At 41.9% G+C, this 22,181-nt stretch overlaps 1 protein-coding gene across 1 annotated transcript in view; it reads left to right on the forward strand.

Moving 5' to 3' along the window:
- Positions 1-1,064: 1,064 nt before the first annotated feature.
- Positions 1,065-22,181, forward strand: part of LOC132820049 (sodium- and chloride-dependent neutral and basic amino acid transporter B(0+)-like) — a 53,492-nt gene continuing 32,375 nt past the window's right edge. The window contains exons 1-4 of the mRNA XM_060831968.1: positions 1,065-1,185; positions 1,888-2,019; positions 6,946-7,113; positions 21,727-21,865. Of these exons, the coding sequence (XP_060687951.1) occupies positions 1,116-1,185; positions 1,888-2,019; positions 6,946-7,113; positions 21,727-21,865 (509 nt within the window). The 5' untranslated portion in view covers positions 1,065-1,115. The remainder of the gene's footprint in view (positions 1,186-1,887; positions 2,020-6,945; positions 7,114-21,726; positions 21,866-22,181) is intronic.

Genomic DNA, 22,181 nt, shown 5'->3' on the forward strand with positions numbered 1-22,181 from the left:
GGCTCCTTAACAGAGTATGATTGGACACTATTCCATTTGCAATTCTTGGAAACTTCTTAAATTGCTGTGAAAACAATGTTTTAGTAATGACCATTCACTGTTACATTGTAATTTGTCCACCACTGTGCCTATTGCCTTGTCTTGTCAGGAATTACTGTGCTGACTTGCATATTTTGCACTCTTCTGTCCACTTTATGCTGTCTCACTTTATACTGTGACAGTACTCTCGTATAGTCTGTGTGTTCATTTAGCAAGTTGGTCCTGGAGGAATGCTGCATCTTTTTTATTGTTCCAGCTGTATATGACAAATAAAGTCACTCTACTCTACTCTAATTATATGGGAGAAGACCCATTCATTTTTAGATGAAATCTTACATAGTTTTGCTTTGACTGAAGTTCAGCTTGGTTTAGATTCACTTGAAAGCTATTCCTTTTAAAACCAGCACTTTGCCCAAACTCTGAGGACAGGGGACGGATGCACTTTGATCATAAATGCTCTGAAAACAAATCATTTAACTCAATAGAAATTAAATGATTAACTAAGCAGACATTCTCGGACTCCTTAAACAGAGTTACGTCTCTTGTGAAACACAGTAAGAGGCTGACTTTTGACTCAGCAAGAATAATTCATTCATGAGAAGTTAAAGGACTTTTGCATCCAATTCTTGTGCAAGTGGAAGAATAGTTCATTGATGTCCGAAAATGGACCGAAGGGATCAGCCTTTGTCTTGGTTCTTACTAACTGACAATCGGCCAAACCCTCCACAGGATACAGTGAGTATTTCAACAAAACAAAACAGTAAAAACCCATGTAAGACAATTTGAGATACTGTTGATTTGTAGATTTTGGTCGTTGTGAATTGTAGACTCTCTGTGGACATCTGGCTGTTTCTAACCTGACAGACATTGCTGCTAAACAGAGAACTGCACCATTTTCCGATAGTTGTGGGAGTGGTGACTATACATTTCACTTGAGATCTAGTCTGAGAAAGATTAATGTCTGAGCTTGCCATTTCAATTCTTTTTCTCAGGATACCGCCAATGAACATGGTGCTGTGGGTGATGAGAATGTGGAACGGGGTAATTGGTCTTCGAAGACTGATTACCTGCTCTCAATGATTGGTAATGCAGTGGGATTTGGCAACGTTTGGAGATTTCCTTACCTGGCTTACAAAAACGGAGGAGGTACGGTAGACAAATTAAAAATATTGGAAAGTAAGAAAGGCAGAACTAAATGGATCAATTTGTTGACTTATCCTGAAAATAGTAGTTCAGTAAATAACAAATGTTTATTGCACTAAAAATGATATAGTAAATAATGCAGAGTTAAACAATTCCAATGTGAACTGGTAAATTCAATCCCACAGCTAACAAGTTTGTATACTATTTTCTTATGAAGAAGGAGATATGTCAAGGTAATAGTTTAAAATTAGCAATGTGCTGCATCAAATATATGGTATTTATAAGCCAAAGTAAATGGTTCATTTATTAATTTGGAATGTATTTTCAAGTGATATTGTTTAGACTGCATGAGCCATCCACTTCAAATATATTTACTGCACAGTGTGTGAAATCCTCAGAATAGCAGGCTCCTCAGTCAGGCTCTTGTACATTATCATCAAACCTGCTCAAATCAGGGCTCTTCACAACCCGCACCATTAGATTGATGGAAACCAAGGGCAAACGTATAAGAAATGTCATAATATGACTGTGTAAAGTGACCTGAAAAGATATCTGATTGTGTTAGAGAGTGAAATTCACAAAACGGGAATTTGGGCATTTGTAGAGATTTCAGGGTAAATTTAATCCAACCCGCACAGTGTAAACATGGAGTTTCAGTTTGAAACTTGATTTATCCACATTGAAATCCTTTCTGCTATTTTCCAGGTGCATTCCTTATTCCTTACTCTGTCATGCTGGCCCTTGTTGGGATACCATTGTTTTTCTTGGAGTGTTCCTTTGGTCAGTTTGCCAGCCTCGGGCCTGTTGCAGTGTGGAGGGCTGTGCCTATGTTACAAGGTGAATGTTTATTTTATCGATACAGTCACAGCAAATTCAGAAAAGTAATAGTGTTGATTTAATAAATAATAATAAAAAACTTTCCTTATCTGACAAAGGTTTAAGCTGAACTTGCGTAGTAATGTTGCACTCTGATCTGCCATGAACATTATTAGGTGTGGTACATGCTGTCTATTGGCGTTTTGGCATATAGTTTGTAAGGTTTTTTATAAAAAGGATGAATTGAAACCCAGGATTATGACATCACTGGTAAGATAAAAGTTCATTGGTTGGTAATAGCTACTAACTTAACGATATCTGGTCGGCATGGATGGGTTGGACCGGAGGGTCTGTTTCCATGCTGTACATCTCTATGACTCTATGGCTATTATTGGTTACTTTCAGGTTGAAGGTCAATAAGGGAAATATTTACAGGTTACAAATTAAAAGATCAGTTGGAATTCTAAAAACAAAATCAAATTAAGAATTTAGTAAATAAAATCGAGATGCGGAGCCAGGCAGTATATTGTACATTATCATCAAAACTGCTCAAATCAGGGCTCTTCACAACCCACACCATTGGATTGATGGAAACCAAGGGCAAACGTATAAGAAATGTCACAACATAACTGCGTAAAGTGACCTGAAAACTGCATGAAATGAGAGTTGATGGACCCAACTGAAGTTCAATGTGACCACATCTGTGACAAGTGTTGGTTACTCTTGTGTATGACCTGTCCTTCTTTGTGTGCAGCTACATCAAGCTGTGTGTAGCTCCTTAGTACACAAACACTAAGTCTGACTATGTACTGAAGTTCTACTTGTCCCTGGTGTTGTGAAGGATGGAACTGGTCTTGTTGCTGCAGACTGATCCAAGGAATTAGACTGTTCCATATCACCTGTCCTTTGTGAAGAAATTTACAAAGGGAAAACACTTTTCAGCATATGTCTGTCAGGAAGAGGTCAGTATGTAACATCCTCAAGACCCTGTGGGAAAAGGACAGGTTAGTCAGCAGATTGTCAAAGTCATTTGGCAGAATGCCGCATTGCCAGAATTTTCCAACAAGCACCATGACATCACTTGGCTCATGGTGAGAAGGGCAGTACCTGTGAGATTCTTCTCGTACGCCTGGATTGTCTGCGCCACCATATGCTGCCTACAAAGTGGTTTAAGGAGGGGGAGTTTGTGACTGTCTCGCATCTGCTGCTGGAATATGCCTTTGCAAAGAGAGACTGGACTAAGATGCCACAACTGTATCACTCGCCCATCTCCACTGCCTTGCAGCTGTCTGCCCTGGACCCGCTGTTATAGGAGTCACCATTCTTCAAGCGCCATCTCTTCGCTGCTGGGTTCATCTCACCACTGCCTCCAATGCTGGGTCCCGAGCTGAACTCACACTAACCCCACCACCAGGAGTTCCCACGCTGGGCCTCCCATGTATTCCAACCAGTAGTCTCCTGCTCCGCTGCTGCCTTAGTAACACCAGGAGTCCCCGCTCTGGGCCTACTGCAATCATATCTCTGTCACTCATATTTTAAGATTACAAGGTGAGGTGAGCTTTTCTGTGTGTTTGGTTTAATTAACAGAAGGATTCACTGCTGTATTGTACCAGTTTGGGGGCTCAGGTTTGAGATTTGGACAGGTTTGGACAGGTCCAGTCTGAGATTTAGACAGACTTGGGGTATGAAAGATCCCAGCAGATTCAAACACTTGCCAATTAGTGTCCTAGTTCTTTAAATAAAAGATAGGTGAGACAATTTGTTTAATTTTGGTTACTTGTGATTGGTTAAATTAAAAGTGCAAGAAATAGCTCTTAAGATTGCTAAAGTGGTTCTGGGGTTTGCAGATACTTCCCAAATTTACCAAGAAATTTTGTAAAGACAGAGGAAGGATACACTTTTAGAATTAAAAGCAACTAAATTAGAATTGGGTTTAACCAGGGACAAAAGGAAAGCTGAAATTGTCGTGGAGTTGGACAATTGGGTGTTCGGTAAAAGGAAAAATGACCCTGACGAGAGTTATGTCCAGGCTTCACAGCAGTAATCAGGATGTGGGAGAGAAAATAAATCAGGAGATGGAAAAGCATGTAAAAAACTATGTACAATTACAATAATCATGGGAGTCTTCAATATACAAGTGGACGAGGAAAATCAAATTGGTAGGGGATCCCAAGAAAAGGGATTTTCTGAATGCCTACGAGGTGGTTTGTTCGAGCAACTTGTGATAGAGCCCTCCAGGGGATAGGCACTTCTGGATTTGGTGCTGTGTAATGAAGTAAACCTGATTAAGGAGCTTAAGGTGAAGGATCCCTCGGGGGCAGTGGCCATAATATGATAAAATTCACCCTTCAGTTTGAAATGGAAGAGCAGGAATCTGGTGTAAGATCTTTACAATTGAGTCAATGTAACCAGAAAGCCATGAGGGAGGGGCTGACCTGAGTTGATTGGAAGGGGACCATAACAGGGAGGACGGTAGAGCAGCAATAGCAGGAGTTTCTGGAGGTAGTTTGAGGGGCAAAACAGAAATTCATCCCAAGGAAGAAGAAACATAGTAAAGGGAGGATGAGGCAACCACGGCAGACAAGGGAAGTCAGGAATAGCATAAAATCAAAAGGAAAAGCATCCAATGTGGTGAAAATTAGTGGGAAGTCTGAAAATTTGGAAACTGTTAAAAACTAGAAGAGGATACTTACAAAAGCAATAAGGCAGAAGAAGATGAAATATGATGGCAGGCAGGTTGTAATATAAAAGAGATGAGCCCAGCAGCGAAGAGTTGCTTTAGATGCATAAAAGGTCAGAAAGAGGTGAGAGTGGACATTGGACCATTAGAAAATGAGGCTGGGGAAGTAGTAATGGGGAACAAAGAAATGGTGAAGAAAGTGAATAGGGACTTTGCATCAGTCTTCACTGGTGGAAGACACCATTAGTGTGCCAGGATGTCAAGAGTCAGGAGGCAGAGGTGAGTGTAGGGGCCATCCCTGTGGGGTAGATGCTGAGGAAGCTGCAAGGTCTGTAGGTGGATAATTCAGCTGGGTCAGATGGACTACACTCCAGAGTTCTGAAGGTGATAGCTAAGGAGATTGGAGGGGACTGGTGGCAATCAGTCAGGAATCACTGGAGTCAGGGAAGGTACCTGAGAACTGGAAAATGTAACATCCCTATTTAGGAAGGTAAGGATGCAAAAAGGAGGAAACTATAAGCCGGTTAGTCTGACCTTGATCATTTATAAGATTTTAGCATCTATTATTAAGAATGAGACTGTGGAGGGTTTGGAAGTGCAAGGTAAAATAGGCTAAGTCAGCACAGCTTCATCAAGGGGAGGTCATGTCTAACATATCTGTTAAAATTCTTCAAGCAGCGAATGAGCAGGTTAGACGAAGGAGAACCAATGGGTGCGATCTATTTGAGTTTCCAGAAGGCCTTTAATCAGGAGTTATGTATGAAGCCGCTAAATATGATCAGAGCCATTGGTATTAGGGGCAAGGTCCTGACATTGATAGAGAATTGGCTGACTGGCAGAGGGCAGAGATTGGGGATAAATGAGTATTTTTCAGGCTGGCAGCCTGTGACTAGTGCAGTTCCACAGGGGTCACTGTTGGGAACACAACATTATACATTAACAATCTGGATAAAGGGCTTGGGGGCATCGTTGTTACGTTTGCAGTTGTCACGAAGATTGGTAGAGGGATTGGAAGGGCTGAGGAAGTGGGAAGACTGCAGAAGTACTTACAGAAGTGAGGAGAGTGGGCAAAGAAGTGGCAGATGGAATACAGGGTGGGAAAGTGTGAAGGTCATGCAATTTGGTAAGAAGAATAGAAATAAAGACTATTTTCAAAATGTGGAAAGGCTTTGGAAAACCAAAATACAAAGGGTAGGAGTTTAGGATTCCCTTAAAGTTAACACGCAGGTTCAGTTGGCAGGTAGGAAGACAAATACAGCGTTAACATTCATTTCAAGAGGGTTAGGATATAAGAACAGAGATGTGCTACTGAGGTTGTGTAAGGCTCTGGTCAGACGGCATTTGAAATATGTGAAAATGTTTGGACCCCATGTCTCAGAGAGGATGTTCTGGCCTTGGAGGGGTCCAGAGGAGGTTTACAAGAATGATCCCAGGGATGAAGGGATTGTCAAATGAGGAACAGTTAACGACTCAATAGAGCCTAGGAGGATTTCCAAAATAATGAAATTTGCAGAAAAATGAAAAGTCTGAATAGAGTAAACCTGGAGAAGGTGTTTCCACTCGTAGGAGAGACTGAGACATGAGGGAACAGCCTCAAGCTGAAGGGACAACTCATCAGAACTGAGATAAAGAGGAATGTCCACAGCCAGAGGGTGGTGACTCTGTGGAACTCATTGATGCAGCAGGTTGTGGAGGCCAAGTCATTGAGTATACTCAAGACAGAGATAGATAAGTTCTTGGTGGTCAGGGGTGCAAGAGTTATGGGGAGAACTCAAGAGAATGAGGATCAAAAATATATCAGCCATGACTGAATGGCAGAGCAGACTCAGTGGGATGAATGGCCTAATTCTGCTCTGATATCTTATGACCTTATGGCCTAAGACTGGGCATGTGTGATTATCACCACTCACAATGATAATGGTGTCCTAAAGAATTAGTGAGAGGGCGTATAAAGATGAAGACAAGGAGCATCATTCTTGTAATCTAGACATAGAACTATAACATAATTAACATTTCCCATTTAATACAAAGAGCCTTTGAAATCTTTACTGTTGGACACTGAATATTGAAGCAGCCAACATAATCTATTAAACAAAAGTGATATTTCCCCAAAGGTGTGATCAGCCAGGGCAGTCTCCCTGTTCTGTCCTATGCTCACTGAAAGAAAATCCAATTTGGTTGAATGACCAGCCAAATGCATGTCAAATACATTATTTTAAATCAATAATTCACAAACCAGACTCCCCTGTTCTTTCTTCTGTTTTCAGGTGTGGGGATTTCTTCGATGCTTCTGATTACAATGTCCAACATTTCGTACAACTGCATCGTTGGCTACAGTCTATACTACCTGTTTGCTTCCTTTCAATCGCCCCTGCCGTGGGCAGACTGCTTCAGTTGGTGGGGAGCAGATGAAACATGCAGCAGGACCCCCAAAGGTACAATGTTAGCTTCTACTGGGGAAAGTGTACACACCAACTGTTTCATTGTTCATTCTGTCAGTCTGAGTGAGGGAGCGAGATGGACAATAGTTTCAGTGACCATCCTCATTGTGGCCATACAGCAGAAAGACTCGGATAGAAAGCAGCAGCAGGAATCATGGCACTGAGTCACTGGAATAGCAGGACAGTCAGTCAGAAATAAATAGTGAAACATCAGAATTTATCAGGCTTTTATATGTCTCGTTTTTTTTCTTTCATCTTTTCAATAACCCTGTCTTGTTTTCTTTCTGACTGCAGTCGAGAGTGTGGAGCTGGAAATGCACAGCAGGTCAGGCAGCATTTGAGGAGCAGGAGAATCGACGTTTCCAGCAAAAGCCCTTCATCTGGAATGGGGCTGGGAGCTTCGAGGGGTGGAGAGGTAGGGGGTGTCGGGTGGGGGTGGGGAGGTGAGGGCTGGGATGAAGTTAGCTGAGAGTCAATAAATAGATGGAGATGGGATTGATGATGTTAGGTCAGAGAGGAGAGTGGAGTGGGTAGGTGGGAAGGAAGCTGGACAGGTGGGACAGCTCATGAGGGCGGTGTTGAGCTGGAAGGTTGGAACTGGGATAAGGTGGGGAGTGGGGAAGTGAGGAAACTGATGAAATCCACATTAATGTCATGGGGTTGAAAGGCCCCAATGCGGAAGCTGAGGCATTATTCCTCCAGGCCTCGGGTGGTTATGCAGTGGTGATGGAGGAGGCCCAGGACCTGCATGCTCTCGGCAGAGTGGGACGGTGTGGTTGTATGGTGCGGGTATCCCGGAGATGTACTCTGAAACGCTCTGCTTTCAATGTAGAGGAGACCACATTGGGAGCAACAGATACAGTAAGTGACATGTTTGGAAGTGCAGGTGAAACTTTGGGGCCTTGAACAGAGGCGAGGGGAGAGGTGTGTGTACAGGTTTTGCAATTCCGGTGGTGACAGAGGAAGGTGGCGGGCAGGGAGGGTGAGGGTGGGTTGATGGGGGTCGGGGGGAAGGGGGGTATGGGGGGGAACGTGGACACAATGAGGTAGTCGCAGAGGAAATGGTCTTTACGAAAACTGGATGGGGTAGGGAGGGATATATCTCTGGTGGTGGGGTCCGTGTGTAGGTAGCAGAAATGGTGGTGGATGATGCAATGTATACAGTTGTTGGTGGGGTAGGAGGTGAGGATCATAGGGGTTCTGACCTTGTTTCTGACTGCATTCAATGTTTGTACTTCTCTCCATCCCTGAATTGTGTCTCATACTGATTCCCTTCTCGGTCTATCGCTGTGCTTTGTGCAGGTATCATTTTCTTAACTTACTCTGTTTTTCTGACTTTTTCCAAATATCTATCATCTCACATGTATTTCTTACACTGTCTGACTCTAAGACACACACAGTTTTTGTTGCATTTATTTAAATGTCTAGTCTCCTGCAATTTCATCTCATCTCCCACATTAACATTACTTAACTCATGATGTCGCATGTTGTTATCAAAGGTTAACGTTGTGTGAATTGACAAGACTTAATTTGAAATCTTGAGATGAGTACATTTGAAATTTCTGAAGCAGAGGGCAAAATGTTTCAACTTTGAAAGAAAAACTGCTTTTAAATAGACTGGTATTGTGGGTGATCTCTGACAGTATTGTACAGACTGGGACTGTGGGTGATCCTGGAAATCACCTTCAGTCTGTACAACACAGTCAGGGATCACCTACAGTCCCAGTCTGTACCATAGAGTCAGAGATCACCCACAGTCCCAGTCTGTACAATACGGTCAGGGATCACCCACAGTCCCAGCCTGTACATTACAGTCAGAGATCACCCACAGTCCCAGTCTGTACAATACAGTCAGGGATCGCCCAAAGTCCCAGTCTGTACAATACAGTCAGGGATCACCCATAGTCCCAGTCTATACAATACAGTCAGGGATCACCCATAGTCCCAGTCTGTACAATGCAGTCAGGGACCCTCGTACAATCCCATTATTTGCAATGAAGAGCTTCATATCGTTATTCCAAAATAAAAAGCACCTCTCTAAATTTTAGAACATTTCTATAATCCAATATTCCACAAGAATAGAAATCAGTCTCAGAGGAAGTGGTGGAGGCTGGTACAATTAGAACATTTAAAAGTCAGCTGAATGGGTTTATGAATAGGAAGGGTTTAGATGGATATGGGCCCAATGTTGGCAAATGGAACAAGACTAATTTACAAGACTAATGGAACAAGACTGGTTGGCATGAATGAGTTGGACTGAAAGGTCTGTTTCTGTGCTGTATATCTGTCTAACTTGTTTGTTCCATTTAGTATTTCAAAATCTGTGACCAAATCATCATTTTAATTTTTAAATTATAGAGAATAGAATAATAGTCTGTCTAATATCATACAGTAAGGGACATCTATCAACACCCAGAAGTCATGGATTTCCCATTATACACCCTCAGAATTTAGTGATGGGATTCCTTATCTCTATAGGCTAGGACTCACTCAAGTAGGGATAAATTTCTATATCTTCTGCTTCAAAGCTTGGAATGTTACATCTGTACCAAAAATTACTCAGATATAAAGAAGTTATTTTTTAGCTAAATTTGAGATGAAATTTTTGAAAACAGTTGCTTCATCTTATCCTTGAGATTTATGTTATTTGAAATTTCATGTCTACATTGCTAGTTTCTGAAAGTGAATTGATAAGAGTACATTCAATAAAGTGGTTCATCTGGGCTCAGAGTAATTATGGATGTCCGTAAGATCATAAGACCATAAGATATAGGAGCAGAATTAAGCCAATTGTCCCATCAGGTATGCTCCACTATTCGATCATCACTGATATGTTTCTCAAACTCATTCTTCTGCCTTCTCCCTGTAATGCTTGATCACCTTACCAATTAAGAACTATTTTATCTCTGCCTTAAATTCACCCAATGACTTGGCCTCCACAGCCCTCTGTAGCAATGAGTTCCATAGATTCATCACTCTCTGGCTGAAGAAATTTCTCCTCACCTCAGTTCAAAAGGGTTATCCCTCCACTCTGAGACTGTGCCCTATGATCCTGGCCTCTCCTATGCATGGAAACAACTTCTCCACATCTACTCTATCCAGGCCTGTCAGTATTCTTAAAATTTCACTGAGATACACCCTCAAGAAAAGCCACAGAGTCCTCAACTGCTCATCATGTGATAAGCCCTTCATCCACAGGATCATTCTTGTAAACCTCCTCTGAATCTCTTCCAATGCCAGCACATCCTTCCTTAGATACAGGGCACAAAACTGCTCACAATATTCCAAATGAGGCCTGACCAAAGCTTTACACAGACTCTGCAGTACATCCCTGTTCTTGAATTCTAGCTCTCTTGAAGTGAGTGCTAATGTTGCATTTGCCTTCATAACTGCCAATGAAACTTATATGTTAACTTTAAGGGAATCCTGAACCAAGACTCTCATGACCATGTGTACTTCAGATTTCTGAAGACTTTCTCCATTTAGAAAATAGTCTATGTCTCTATTCTTCCTACCAAAGTGCACATCCTCACACTTTTCCACATTGTATTCCATCTGCCACTTCTTTGCCCACTCTCCTAACCTCTGTAAGGCCTTCTATAACCTCCTCACTTCCTCACCACTACCTGTCCCTTCACTTAGCTTGTCTCATCTGTAAACTTAGCAACAATGCCCTTAGCTCCTTCATCCAGATTGTTAATGTATAATGTGAAGGTCCCTACATTGATACCTGCAGAACTCCACTAGTCACCGTCTGCAATACCCAAAAAAGCCCCTTTATCATCACTCTCTATCTTCTGCCAGGCAGCCAATCCTCTATCCATGCCAGTACTGTGCCCCAAATGCCATGTGCTCTTATCTTATTGAACAACATCCTGCTTCAGTCACCAATCAGCTGAAAGATTTTTAAAATCAAACACATCACAAACTAAATATAAATGCATTCTTTTTGTGTCTGACCAAAGCTGGAGAAGGAGATCTTCTTTATGAAAATCCTCCACCTCACTAAGAAAGCTTCAGTACAATCAATAATTAACAATCTGCTCTGAAAACCCTGCACATGGCTTCACAGCTGTGATAAACCATAGCAGCTGAGGTGAGCCACAATGTTCAAAAACACCTATCATATTCTGAAGGGAAAATACACATGTTCCTGTCTCCCAGTGTTAACAAATAGCTCCTTAAAACATTTCAGGGATCTAGATAAACATCTTTACCAAAAACTAATCAATTCTTCTTTGAGCTGTCCCTTGACTATGAAATATGCTATGTTGGAATCCACCAGATTTTCAGGTATATTGCTTACAAACAAAAAGACTAACAGAATAAAAACATTAACTCATCTACATTACTGGAGATAACTTGACTAAGAAGTAATATGATATTATGGGCAGTTAAGCTGGTAAAACCATGTATGCCCAATTACATGGCTGGATGTATTCCAAACCATAATCTTAGCCATATCTACCCCAGAGTCCTAAGAGTGTCCAAGTCCTAACCTGACACCCTGCCCCCAACTTCCCTTCGAGATGTGACATCACCCCCAGCTCTCTACCAGTATCAAACGTGTCCCCACTCTTCCATTCACTATTACCAATGGATCTCTTCTCTCCTCATCAATTTATTTTTTAACTGTAAAATTGAATATTAAACAACAACTATTCATATATCTAAACCTCACTTTCTCATAACTGCTTATTACCTGCCTCCAACTCTACAACAATATGCTGTTCCAATAAGATACTTATTAAAATTACATCAACTTAATTTCAAAACCAAATAGCAACTGTCGTCTTCAGTGTCTGTCTTCTTCTGACTAAAGGTCTTCCTGGGTTGTCTTCTTTCTTTTCACTCTGAATATGTTTCATGTGAAAAGGTACATTTCGTAAAGAGTGTTTCCTAATTTTGTGGGTGTCTCTCTTGATGGCAGTTGCCCTTTCTCCCATTTTCAAAATGCTGACATTTTTATATCCCAAACATTAGATTCCCTCATTGGTTTGATTTTGGCAAAACAAGAAATTCAAACTCGATTGGGTTTTATTATCCTGGGGCATAATTTAAACTGATTGGTTAAATTTGAATTATTATCAAAACAGCAACCAGCTCAAGTATTCATTTCATAGCCAAATGTGCCATATTTTAATTATCAGTGCACTTTAAGACTGCCATCTAGTCATGTGCACAGGTACTTGAAGCTCTCAATTCAGAACAGCATTCACTCTCTCTTAAAGGTACAGCACACACCTTCAACTTCATAACAGCTACCCTGTACCATGGCATCTTACTCACTTGGCACCATACCTCTACTCAGTTGGCACCCTATCCACACGGCACCTTATCTACATAAGGTGGTTTGCATATCTGCACCCTACCCACATGCACCCCATTTAGCTGGCACCTTTCTCCTATCAGTCTAGCACCCTTCCCTCCCTGCACCCTAACACACATCTACCTTATGAACTTACCATTTGACCGCAGCTGTTAAAGTGGCTGTCAGGAACATTAAAATGTGAGAAACTAGCAGCTGCCTGCTGTGAAAATGGGTCATGTTCTGCCTTCCTCTGGCAGGCTCTGTGCACTGAAAGAACAGTCACAGTGGAAATGTGGCCTCCCATTTCTGAGAGAACCCTGAGTTGAATCTCCCGTTTAGAAATGTGGAGCTCCATTCATTCATTAAAAAACAGGACTGGTGTAGCCAGGTGTATAAGATTTCCCTTTCCTGGAAATTCCAACCTATTATAATCCTTAAAGTTTTCTACAATAACTACTACCAAATACTTTTGGTACTAACTTTTTACACTATAACATTTTAATTTGGGTTTATGATTGCTCAGATGACACATTTTGTCAAACAAGAGAATAAGCAGATTGAGCACCAGAGATGGACTGTGCTGAGAGTGAGTGTACTGACTGTACCTCTGTGTTCTTGAGGATCTAAAATTTGAATATAGGCTATTACTAGAAGCAAAAAGTATATGTGGATTTTTACTAACCACAAAATGGTTTTTCAATTTAAAAGAATACTATAAAAATGCCTGAGAATGGTGATTGAACCCTATGAACCTGTACTGCTGATTTACAGAATTAAGCTGAAATTCAAAGGGGTCAGTACAGTTTTCATAAAATGAATACTGACACATTATTTGATCATTTGAACTGACCTTGAACTGATACATGGCATGAGAATTTTCATAAATAAGATTTCTTTTCCAAGGAATGACCATTGGATTAGCCTGTTGTCAATCATGTCACCATATTACAGTTGATTTGGACTTTTCCTGTAATTAAAAACCCTTTCCCAGGAAATATCATTGGATTAACTTGCTGTCAATCATTTCACCTTATTATATGTGATTGGTCTTTCTTGTTCTTAAAAAAACCATACAAATAATGTGTAATTTTCAAATGTAATTGTGCAACTTCACCACGGAACACAGAAGCTTTAACCTCTGTGTTACTGGATAGAATTGTGTCAAGGTACCTTAATTCAATAAACATATGATCCTTGCTTTTTGAACAAATCATATTTGTTGATTTTTTTTGACCGATTGTGAGACAAGAGGTCCCTCTTGAGGGGTCATAGATCTTCATTTTGTTGCCGTGACATGTTTCGGCAAGGAGAGAAAGTGAACAGCAGTGTACTAGTTAACTGTCTTTCCCAACTGAGAGTTGAGGAATTCAGCCAACCAGACGTGCGTATTTTAAGAGCGTTTGGTTTTCCTCTCATTCAAATGGTGTCTGACATGACCCTCACTGTTTATTTTCCAATGCAGTCCGAAAGGATTGGTCTTAGCCAGGGGTGGGTCTGGGGACCTTTAAATGTACAAAGAAGAGGGGGTAGAGATTAACTGAGGTTGAGGGTGCTTCGGTATGAACGAACAGTGGTCTCCGCAAAATTGCTGAACCGAGGGGAGTAATGAACTCTGAATTCTCGAGCTTTGTTAACTCATGGGTTTTAAAATTGGATCTTTGTATTTTGACCAGTTTTTGGAGGCTGGTGGCCTCAACAGATTTAATACATGGAAATTAGTAAATTAGGGAGGCAGATGTCCCCCGATACTTGACGAAATTGGGGAGGCAGGTGGACCTCGATATTTGAAGTAATTAGGGAGGCAGGTGGACCCAGATATTTGAAGTAATCAGAGAGGTAGGTGATCCCCGATATTTGAAGTAATTAGGGAGGCAGGTGGCCCTCGATATTTGAAGTTATTAGGGAGGCAGGTGGTCCCCGATGTTTGACATAAATAGGGAGGCAAGTGGCCCCCGATATTTGAGGTAATTAGGGAGGCAGGTGGCCTCTGATATTTGAAATATTTAGAGAGGCTGATGGCCCCTGATATTTGAAGTAATTAGGGAGGCAGGTTTTCCCCGTTATTTGTAGTAATCAGAGAGCTAGGTGGTCCCCAATATTTGAAGCTATTAGGGAGGCAGGTGGCCTCTGATATTTGAAATATTTAGAGAGGCTGATGGCCCCTGATATTTGCAGAATTTAGGGAGGCAAATGGTCCCTGTTATTTGAAATATTTAGGGAGGCAGATGTCCCTCAATATTTGAAGAATTTAGGGAGGCAGATGGTCCCTGATATTTGAAATATTTAGGGAGGCAGGTGTCCCTCAATATTTGAAGAATTTAGGGAGGCAGATGGTCCCTGATATTTGAAATATTTAGGGAGGCAGGTGTCCCTCAATATTTGAAGAATTTAGAGAGGCAGATGGTCCCTGATATTTGATGTAGTTAGAGAGGCGGATGTCCCCCAATGTTTGACATAATTAGGGAGGCAGATGTCCCCCGATATTTGAAGTAATTAGGGAGGCAGTTGGTCCCCGATAGTTGAAGTAATTAGGGATGCAGGTGGTCCCCGACATGTGACGTAATTAGGGATGCAGGTGGTCCCCGATGTTTGAAGTAATTGGGGAGGCAGGTGGCCACCAGTATTTGATGTTCTATGAAGACAGGTGGCCCCAAATATTTGAAATAATAAGGGATGCAGGTGGACCCTGATACTTGAAGTAGTTAGGGAGGCTTATGGCCACAGATATTTGAAGATTTAGGGAGGCAGCTGGCCCCCAATATTTGATGTAATTAGGGAGGCAGGTGGACTCTAATATTTGAAGTAATTAAGGAAGCAGCTGGCCCCGATATTTGAAGTAATTAGGGAAGCAGGTGGATACCAATATTTGACGTAATTTGGGAGGCAGTTGGACCCCGGTATTTGATGAAATTAGGGATGCAGGAGGTCCCCAATATTTGAAGTAATTAAGGAGGCAGGAGGCCTCTAATATTTGAAGTAATTAGGGAGGGAGGTGGCCCAGATATTTGAAATAATTAAGGAAGCAGGTGGTCTCCAATATTTGAAGCAATTAGCGAGGCAGCTGGGCCATGATATTTGAAATATTTCGGGAGGCTGATGGCCCCTGAATATTTAAAGTAATTAGGGAGGCTGGAGGCTCCGATATTTGATGTAATTATGGAGGCAGGTGGTCCCTGATATTTGAAGTAATTCAGGAGGCATATGGCCACAGATATTTCACGATTTCGGGAGGCAACTGGCCCCCGATATTTGAAGTGATTAGGGAAGCAGGTGGCTCCCGCTCTTTGACGTAATTAGGGAGGCAGGTGGACCTTGGTATTTGATGTAATTAGGGAGGCAGGAGGTCCCCGACATTTGAAGTAATTAGGGAGGCAGGTGGCCCTCGAGATGTGAGGTAATTAGGGAGGCAGGTGCGCCTGATATTTGAAATATTTCAGGAGACTGATGGCCCCTGATATTTGAAGTCTTCAGGGAGGCAGGTGGTCCCCGATATTTGGAGTAATAGGGAGGCCAATGGCCCCTGATATTTTGATGTAATTAGGGAGTCAGGTAGCCCCAGATATTTGATGTAATTAGGGAGTCAGGTGTCCCCTGATATTTGAAGTAATTCAGGAGGCATATGGCCACAGATATTTCAAGATTTTGGGAGGCAACTGGCCCCCGATATTTGAAGTAATTAGGGAAGCAGGTGGCTCCCGCTCTTTGACGTAATTAGGGAGGCAGTTGGACCTTGGTATTTGATGTAATTCGGGAGGCAGGTGGCCCTTGAGATGTCAGGTAATTAGGGAGGCAGGTGCGCCTGATATTTGAAATATTTCGGGAGGCTGATGGCCCCTGATATTTGAAATAACTAGGGAGGAGGTGGTCCCCGATATTTGATGTAATTAGGGAGTCAGGTAGCCCCAGATATTTGCAGTAATTAGGGAGGCCGGTGGCTCCCTAATTTGGGAGGCAGATGGCCTCTGATATTTGAAATATTTCGGGAGACTGATGGCCCCTGATACTTGAAATATTTCAGGAGACTGATGGCCCCTTGATACTTGAAGTCTTCAGGGCAACAGTTGGCTCCCGATATTTGAAGTAATTCGGGAGGCAGGTGACCCCCGATGTTTGAAGTAATTCGGGAGGCATATGGCCACAGATATTTCAAGATTTCGGGAGGCAACTGGTCCCCGATATTTGAAGTGATTAGGGAGGCAGGTGGCCCTCGAGATGTGAGGTAATTAGGGAGGCAGGTGCGCCTGATATTTGAAATATTTCGGGAGCCTGATGGCCCCTGATATTTGAAATAATTAGGGAGGAGGTGGTCCCCGATATTTGGAGTAATAGGGAGGCAGGTGGCCCCTGATATTTGAAGTGTTTGGGAGGCAGGTGGCCTCCGATATTTGTAGTAAGTTTAGGGAAGGAGTGTTGTGCTGAGCTATTATCTTCACTTCCATACCTAATACTGAACATTGATGATTTATAATTTTAAGACTGTACCAATATCTAAATTCTGGGGTTTTTCAATATTAGGTAAAATTCAGTGTGGCTTGAAAGCTTTGTGTCATGTTTCCATAATTTGGGGACAGCATTGCCCTCCAGCCAATATTCATTACCAACTTTTCTGCTCAAAATCACCATCTGGTTTCTGCACTTCATTCTAAATACTGTCAACTACACTTGTAGATCAGGTCATTTAATTAGGCACAAAGTTAATGTATGTTTTTATTTAAATTGAATACAATACATTGCAGAACTATTCTAAATTTTAGATAATATTTTAGGTAAGATCGATAACTTTAGTCACAAAACTTCAAAGAGTTTTACATCCTAACAAAGCTAGATTTATAAAACTAGGTTTGCTTAATTCATCTGGGTTTTTCCATATAAGGTAAGAAAATAATGGATAGGAAGGGAATCTCTAGTGCAGAGTTTAAAATGGACGACCTTTTTGCCAGTATGGGCAATATATTTACACCAGTGGGCTATTTGAGTTTGATTAATTTGAGAATTTTTATTTCAACGTTCTTCTTCTGGCTTCTAGCCTGCCGAAGAGCACAAATTATGGCCTCAAATAGGGTACTCCCTCGATGCTCAAACCAGAATACGGGTGATCATTACTAGATTAGTTTGTGTTACTTTTTTGCTGCCCCCGACTTTAATTGATTATATGTATATTGTATTTACTTATATACAAAGAGTAAATGGTTTATACTTTATTACAATGGGCACTCTGTGGTCTGCAACCTTGCAAGGGGGGCAGATGACAAAGATCGAACTTGACCTGCTGTGTGGACTTGCCATTGCCAGCATTGGTGCACAAGAAGGCACAGTTTACCTGTGCGATCCTGAGCAAACAGAGACTGTGTACCAACTATGCCAGGAAGATGTCCTTGTGTGCCGAAAGACTGAATGTTACCAAGGATGACTATTGCAGTGGTCAACTGCATTAAGAAGATTAACAATTCATTTACAGAACAAGTCTAAATGGTCTTTACCCTGTAAAAGTGTTGTGTGCCAGTTTGATTGCATTTATACTATGGGCATCCCTGGCAAGCCTTGTCCCCTTTCAGATATTATCACATAGTAAAAGAGACAAAGGGGGGATGTTATCCTTCACTAACAATTTATTTTTAGAAACCCATAATTACATTTTTGTAGAGGATGAAGTAGTTTGTTATGCCCTTACTTCAGCAAGAGACTCCCTGACCCCTTTTATCTCCAAATCCTAACATGGAGGTATGGAATAGTACTAAAGTAGTTACAGGACGTAATATCTCTTTTCTGAAGAATTCCTGAAGAAGGGCTTATACCCAAAACATTGAATCTCCTGTTCCTTGGATGCTGCCTGACCTGCGCTTTTCCAGCAACACATTTTCAGCAGTAACATCTCTTTTAGTTATTATCTATCTCCACCTGCTACTTGTTTATGGACTTGCTCCAATAAATCCGCAATATCCTATCCAAATTGCTACAATGGTAAGGGATGGGGATGCACTTATGTAAGAGTGCCAAAAATTATTCCCTGTGCTGTAATTAAATGTATTAGTCATCACTGCTTTTCTGAAGGGCCTCACATCTCATGTGTATGCCTTAATGAAAAATGTCTCCCTGTTACCACTGGAATTCAAACTCTATATGGAGAGGGTACCAACACCTACCTTCACTACGATACCCCTAATGGCATAATATTTTCCCAATTATTGGATGGGTAGAATGATTTTGGGATGTTGACCATGCTTCTTATCAAGAAACTCGCCTCATTAGATTAGATGATTTTCACTCTCAGCACCCAGGACCAAATTAGGTAATCATGGATTATCCATATACTCCAGGAAGTCACAAAGGTAGGCCCACTTCTTATTGGGAAGGTCCCTCCACTATCTATACTAAACCTGGATATTATTTTTTTCAGTTATAATAAGGCATCTAACTACCTTGTCCTAAATAGATCAATACTCCTCGTGCCGTAGCTGTAGGAACATTATTTCCAACTACTGTTCCCTGTCCAATTACCTGGCAACAAGATCATAATTCCCCTTTTTAAACAGTCAGTTTCTCCTGACTTCTGTGCAGAATGGAAGAATCCAAAGGCCATATCAAGCATATGCAGCTCTTAGTGTTCTTTCATTAGGAGGGTCTTCAGGCATTATTAGTCATCAAAACCATAATCATTTCATTTGCAGACTCACGATTTTGGGAAATGAGACAAATGCTGCCTTAATAGAAATTAGGGACATGCATTCAGAATTGCGCCTATTTGCCCAACAAAACCGATTACATACTTGTGAAGGAAGGTGAATTTTGCGCTATAGTTAGAGAAAAATGCATTATGGGGGTCACTGATCTTATCGGAAACATTACTAGACATACTGATAATATTCGCACTTGTGTCAACCAAATGAATGAAGGTGCAGGTTTGGGAGATAGGGGTTTTGGACCTCTCTTTAGATCCTTCCTGGCTACCTTTATAACTCTCAATTGCCCCAATTGAACCTTCACGCCTCATCTTTACATAGGCCGCCCTCTTCCCTTTAACAAGGGATTCCAATTCCTTATTAAACCACAGCTCCCTCAAACGACCCTTTCCTCCCTGCCTGACAGGTACATACTTATCAAGGACACTCAATAGTTGCTCCTTGAACAAGCTCCACATATCGATTGTGCCCTTCCCTTGAAGCCTACTTTTCCAAGCCACGCATCCTAAGTCATGCCTCACTGCATCATAATTTCCCTGCCCCCAGCTATAACTCTTGCCCTGCAGTGCACACTTATCCCTCTCCATCATTAGAGTAAAAGTCACCGAATTGTGGTCACTGTTCCCAAAGTGCTCACTTACCTCCAATTCTAACACCTGGCCTGGTTCGTTACCCAGAACCAAATCCAGTATGGCCTCACATCTTGTTAGCCTGTCTACATATTGTGTCAGGAAACCCTCCTGCACACATTGGACAAACACTGATCCATCTAACGTACTCGAGCTATAGCTTTCCCAGTCAATATCTGGAAAGTTAAAGTCCCCCATAACAACCACCCTATTACTTTCACTCTTCTCCTGAATCATCCTCGCAATCCTTTCTTCTACATCTCTAGGACTATTAGGAGGCCTGTAGAAAACTCCTAACAGGGTGACCTCACCTTTCCTATTTCTAACCTCAGCCCAAACTACCTCAGATGGTGAGTCTTCATCCATCGTCCTTTCCACAGCTGTAATACTATCCTTGACAAGCAATGCCACACCTCCCCCTCTTTTACCCCCACCTCTGACCCTACTAAAACATTTAAACCCTGGAACCTGCAACAGGCAATCCTGTCCCTGTTCTACCCATGTCTCGCATTGAAGTATACAAACTTCAAGCCACTTTCCTGTTTACAGGCACCCTCCTTCGAGATTGATGCCATGTTCCTAACCTCCCTACACTCCAGGTCCAGCACCCTAAAGATACAGTCTAGTTTCCCATGCCCCCCACAAAGAGCACTAGCAAACCTTCCCACCCCCCCCCACCCCGGATACTGGTGCCCCTCAGGTTCAGATGTAGACCATCCTGTTTATAGAGGTCCCATCTTCCCCAGAAAGAACCCCAGTTATCCAGATACCGGAATCCCTCCCTCCTGCACCATCCCTGTAGCCATGCATTTAATTGTCCTCTCTCCCTATTCCTTGACTCTCCATCACGTCGCACGGGTAACAAACCAGAGACAAAACTCTGTTTGTTCTAACTCTGAGCTTCCAACCTAGCTCCCTGAAAGCCTGCCTAACATCCTCATCACTCTTCCTACCTATGTCGTTGGTGCCAATGTGGACCACAACTTCGGGCTGCTCCCCCTCCCCCTTAAGGACCCGGAAAACACGATCAGAGACGTCACGTACACTTGCACCTGGGAGGCAACATATCAATCGTGAGTCTCTCTCACCCCCACAAAACTGCCTATCTGTGCCCTGAACTATTGAGTCTCCAATAACTACTGCTCTGCTCTTCTACATCCTTCCCTTCTGAGCAACGAGGACAGGCTCCGTGCCAGAAGCCTGAACCCCATTGCTTACCCCTGGTAAGTCATCCCCCCACAAGTATCAAAAATGGTATACTTGTTCTTGAGAGGAACGGCCACAGGGGATCCCTGCACTGGCTGCTTCCTCCCAGTTCCCTCACTGTCACCCATTTGTCTGCAATCCTTGGAGTTACTACTTCCCTAAAGCTCCAATCTATGACCCCCTCTGTCTCCCGAATGATCCTAAGTTCAGCCAACTCCAACTCCAGTTCCCTAACATGGTCTTGGAGGAGCTGAAGATGGGTGCACTTCCTGCAAGATGGGTGCACTTCCTGCAAGAATGGGTGCACTTCCTGCAAAAGTTAATTGTACTTTTCTTGCAATTAAGAACCCTTTCCTGGGAAATATCATTGGATTAACTTGTGTCAATCATGTCACCTGTGATTGGTCTTTCTTGTAATTAAAGCTGACCTATCTCTTAAAAAAAAATAAATAATGTATAATTTTCAAATGTAACTGCGCAACTTCACCACAGAACACAGAACCTTTAACCTCTGTGTTGCTGGATAGAATTGCGTCAAGGTACCTTAATTCAATAAACTAATGACCCTTGCTTTTTGAACAGACCATATTCGTTGATTCTTTTGACCAATCTAGAACCAAGAGACCCCTCTTGAGGGGTCATAGATCTCCATTCTTATCCATGCATAACCTTACCCATGTAATCAAAAGGATTAACTGGTTCAATAAAAGTGAAACAGTGACCCTGGTTATATTGAAATGGAATGGAAAATTGACGTATAATACTGAAACACATTTTCCAGACCCACTCTGCAATCTCACTCTGAATGATGGATGTTTTGAAATCGTTAATACAACATGGCTGCAGGCAAACAATGAATCTTGTCCAAATGGATCAGAAATGTCCATTCCTCACCAGGGCCCGAGCGAGCAATACTGGGAGTAAGTACAATGCTGCAGATAGCTGCACTGATAACTTGCACAGCTGGACCAGTAATTCCTCTTGGGATGGTTAGTTTGTTTATATGTGTTTAATGAGAGAGAAGTTGTTTCATTTTGATTGAGGTATTATTTACATTGTACATTACAAAATAACATCATGGGAAGGAAACTTTTACTGTTTAACATCCCTCTGGTTTCTAAGCATTGTAACTTTGACAATATTTATAAAGCAATAATTTTTCTTTGTTTTCTTGCTCATCAAGGAAAATACTCATGACCAGAATTCCTAAACATGTAATGGTTAGAATAATCTGTG

This window comes from Hemiscyllium ocellatum, chromosome 11, assembly GCF_020745735.1.
Source record: "Hemiscyllium ocellatum isolate sHemOce1 chromosome 11, sHemOce1.pat.X.cur, whole genome shotgun sequence".
Lineage (NCBI taxonomy): Eukaryota > Metazoa > Chordata > Chondrichthyes > Orectolobiformes > Hemiscylliidae > Hemiscyllium > Hemiscyllium ocellatum.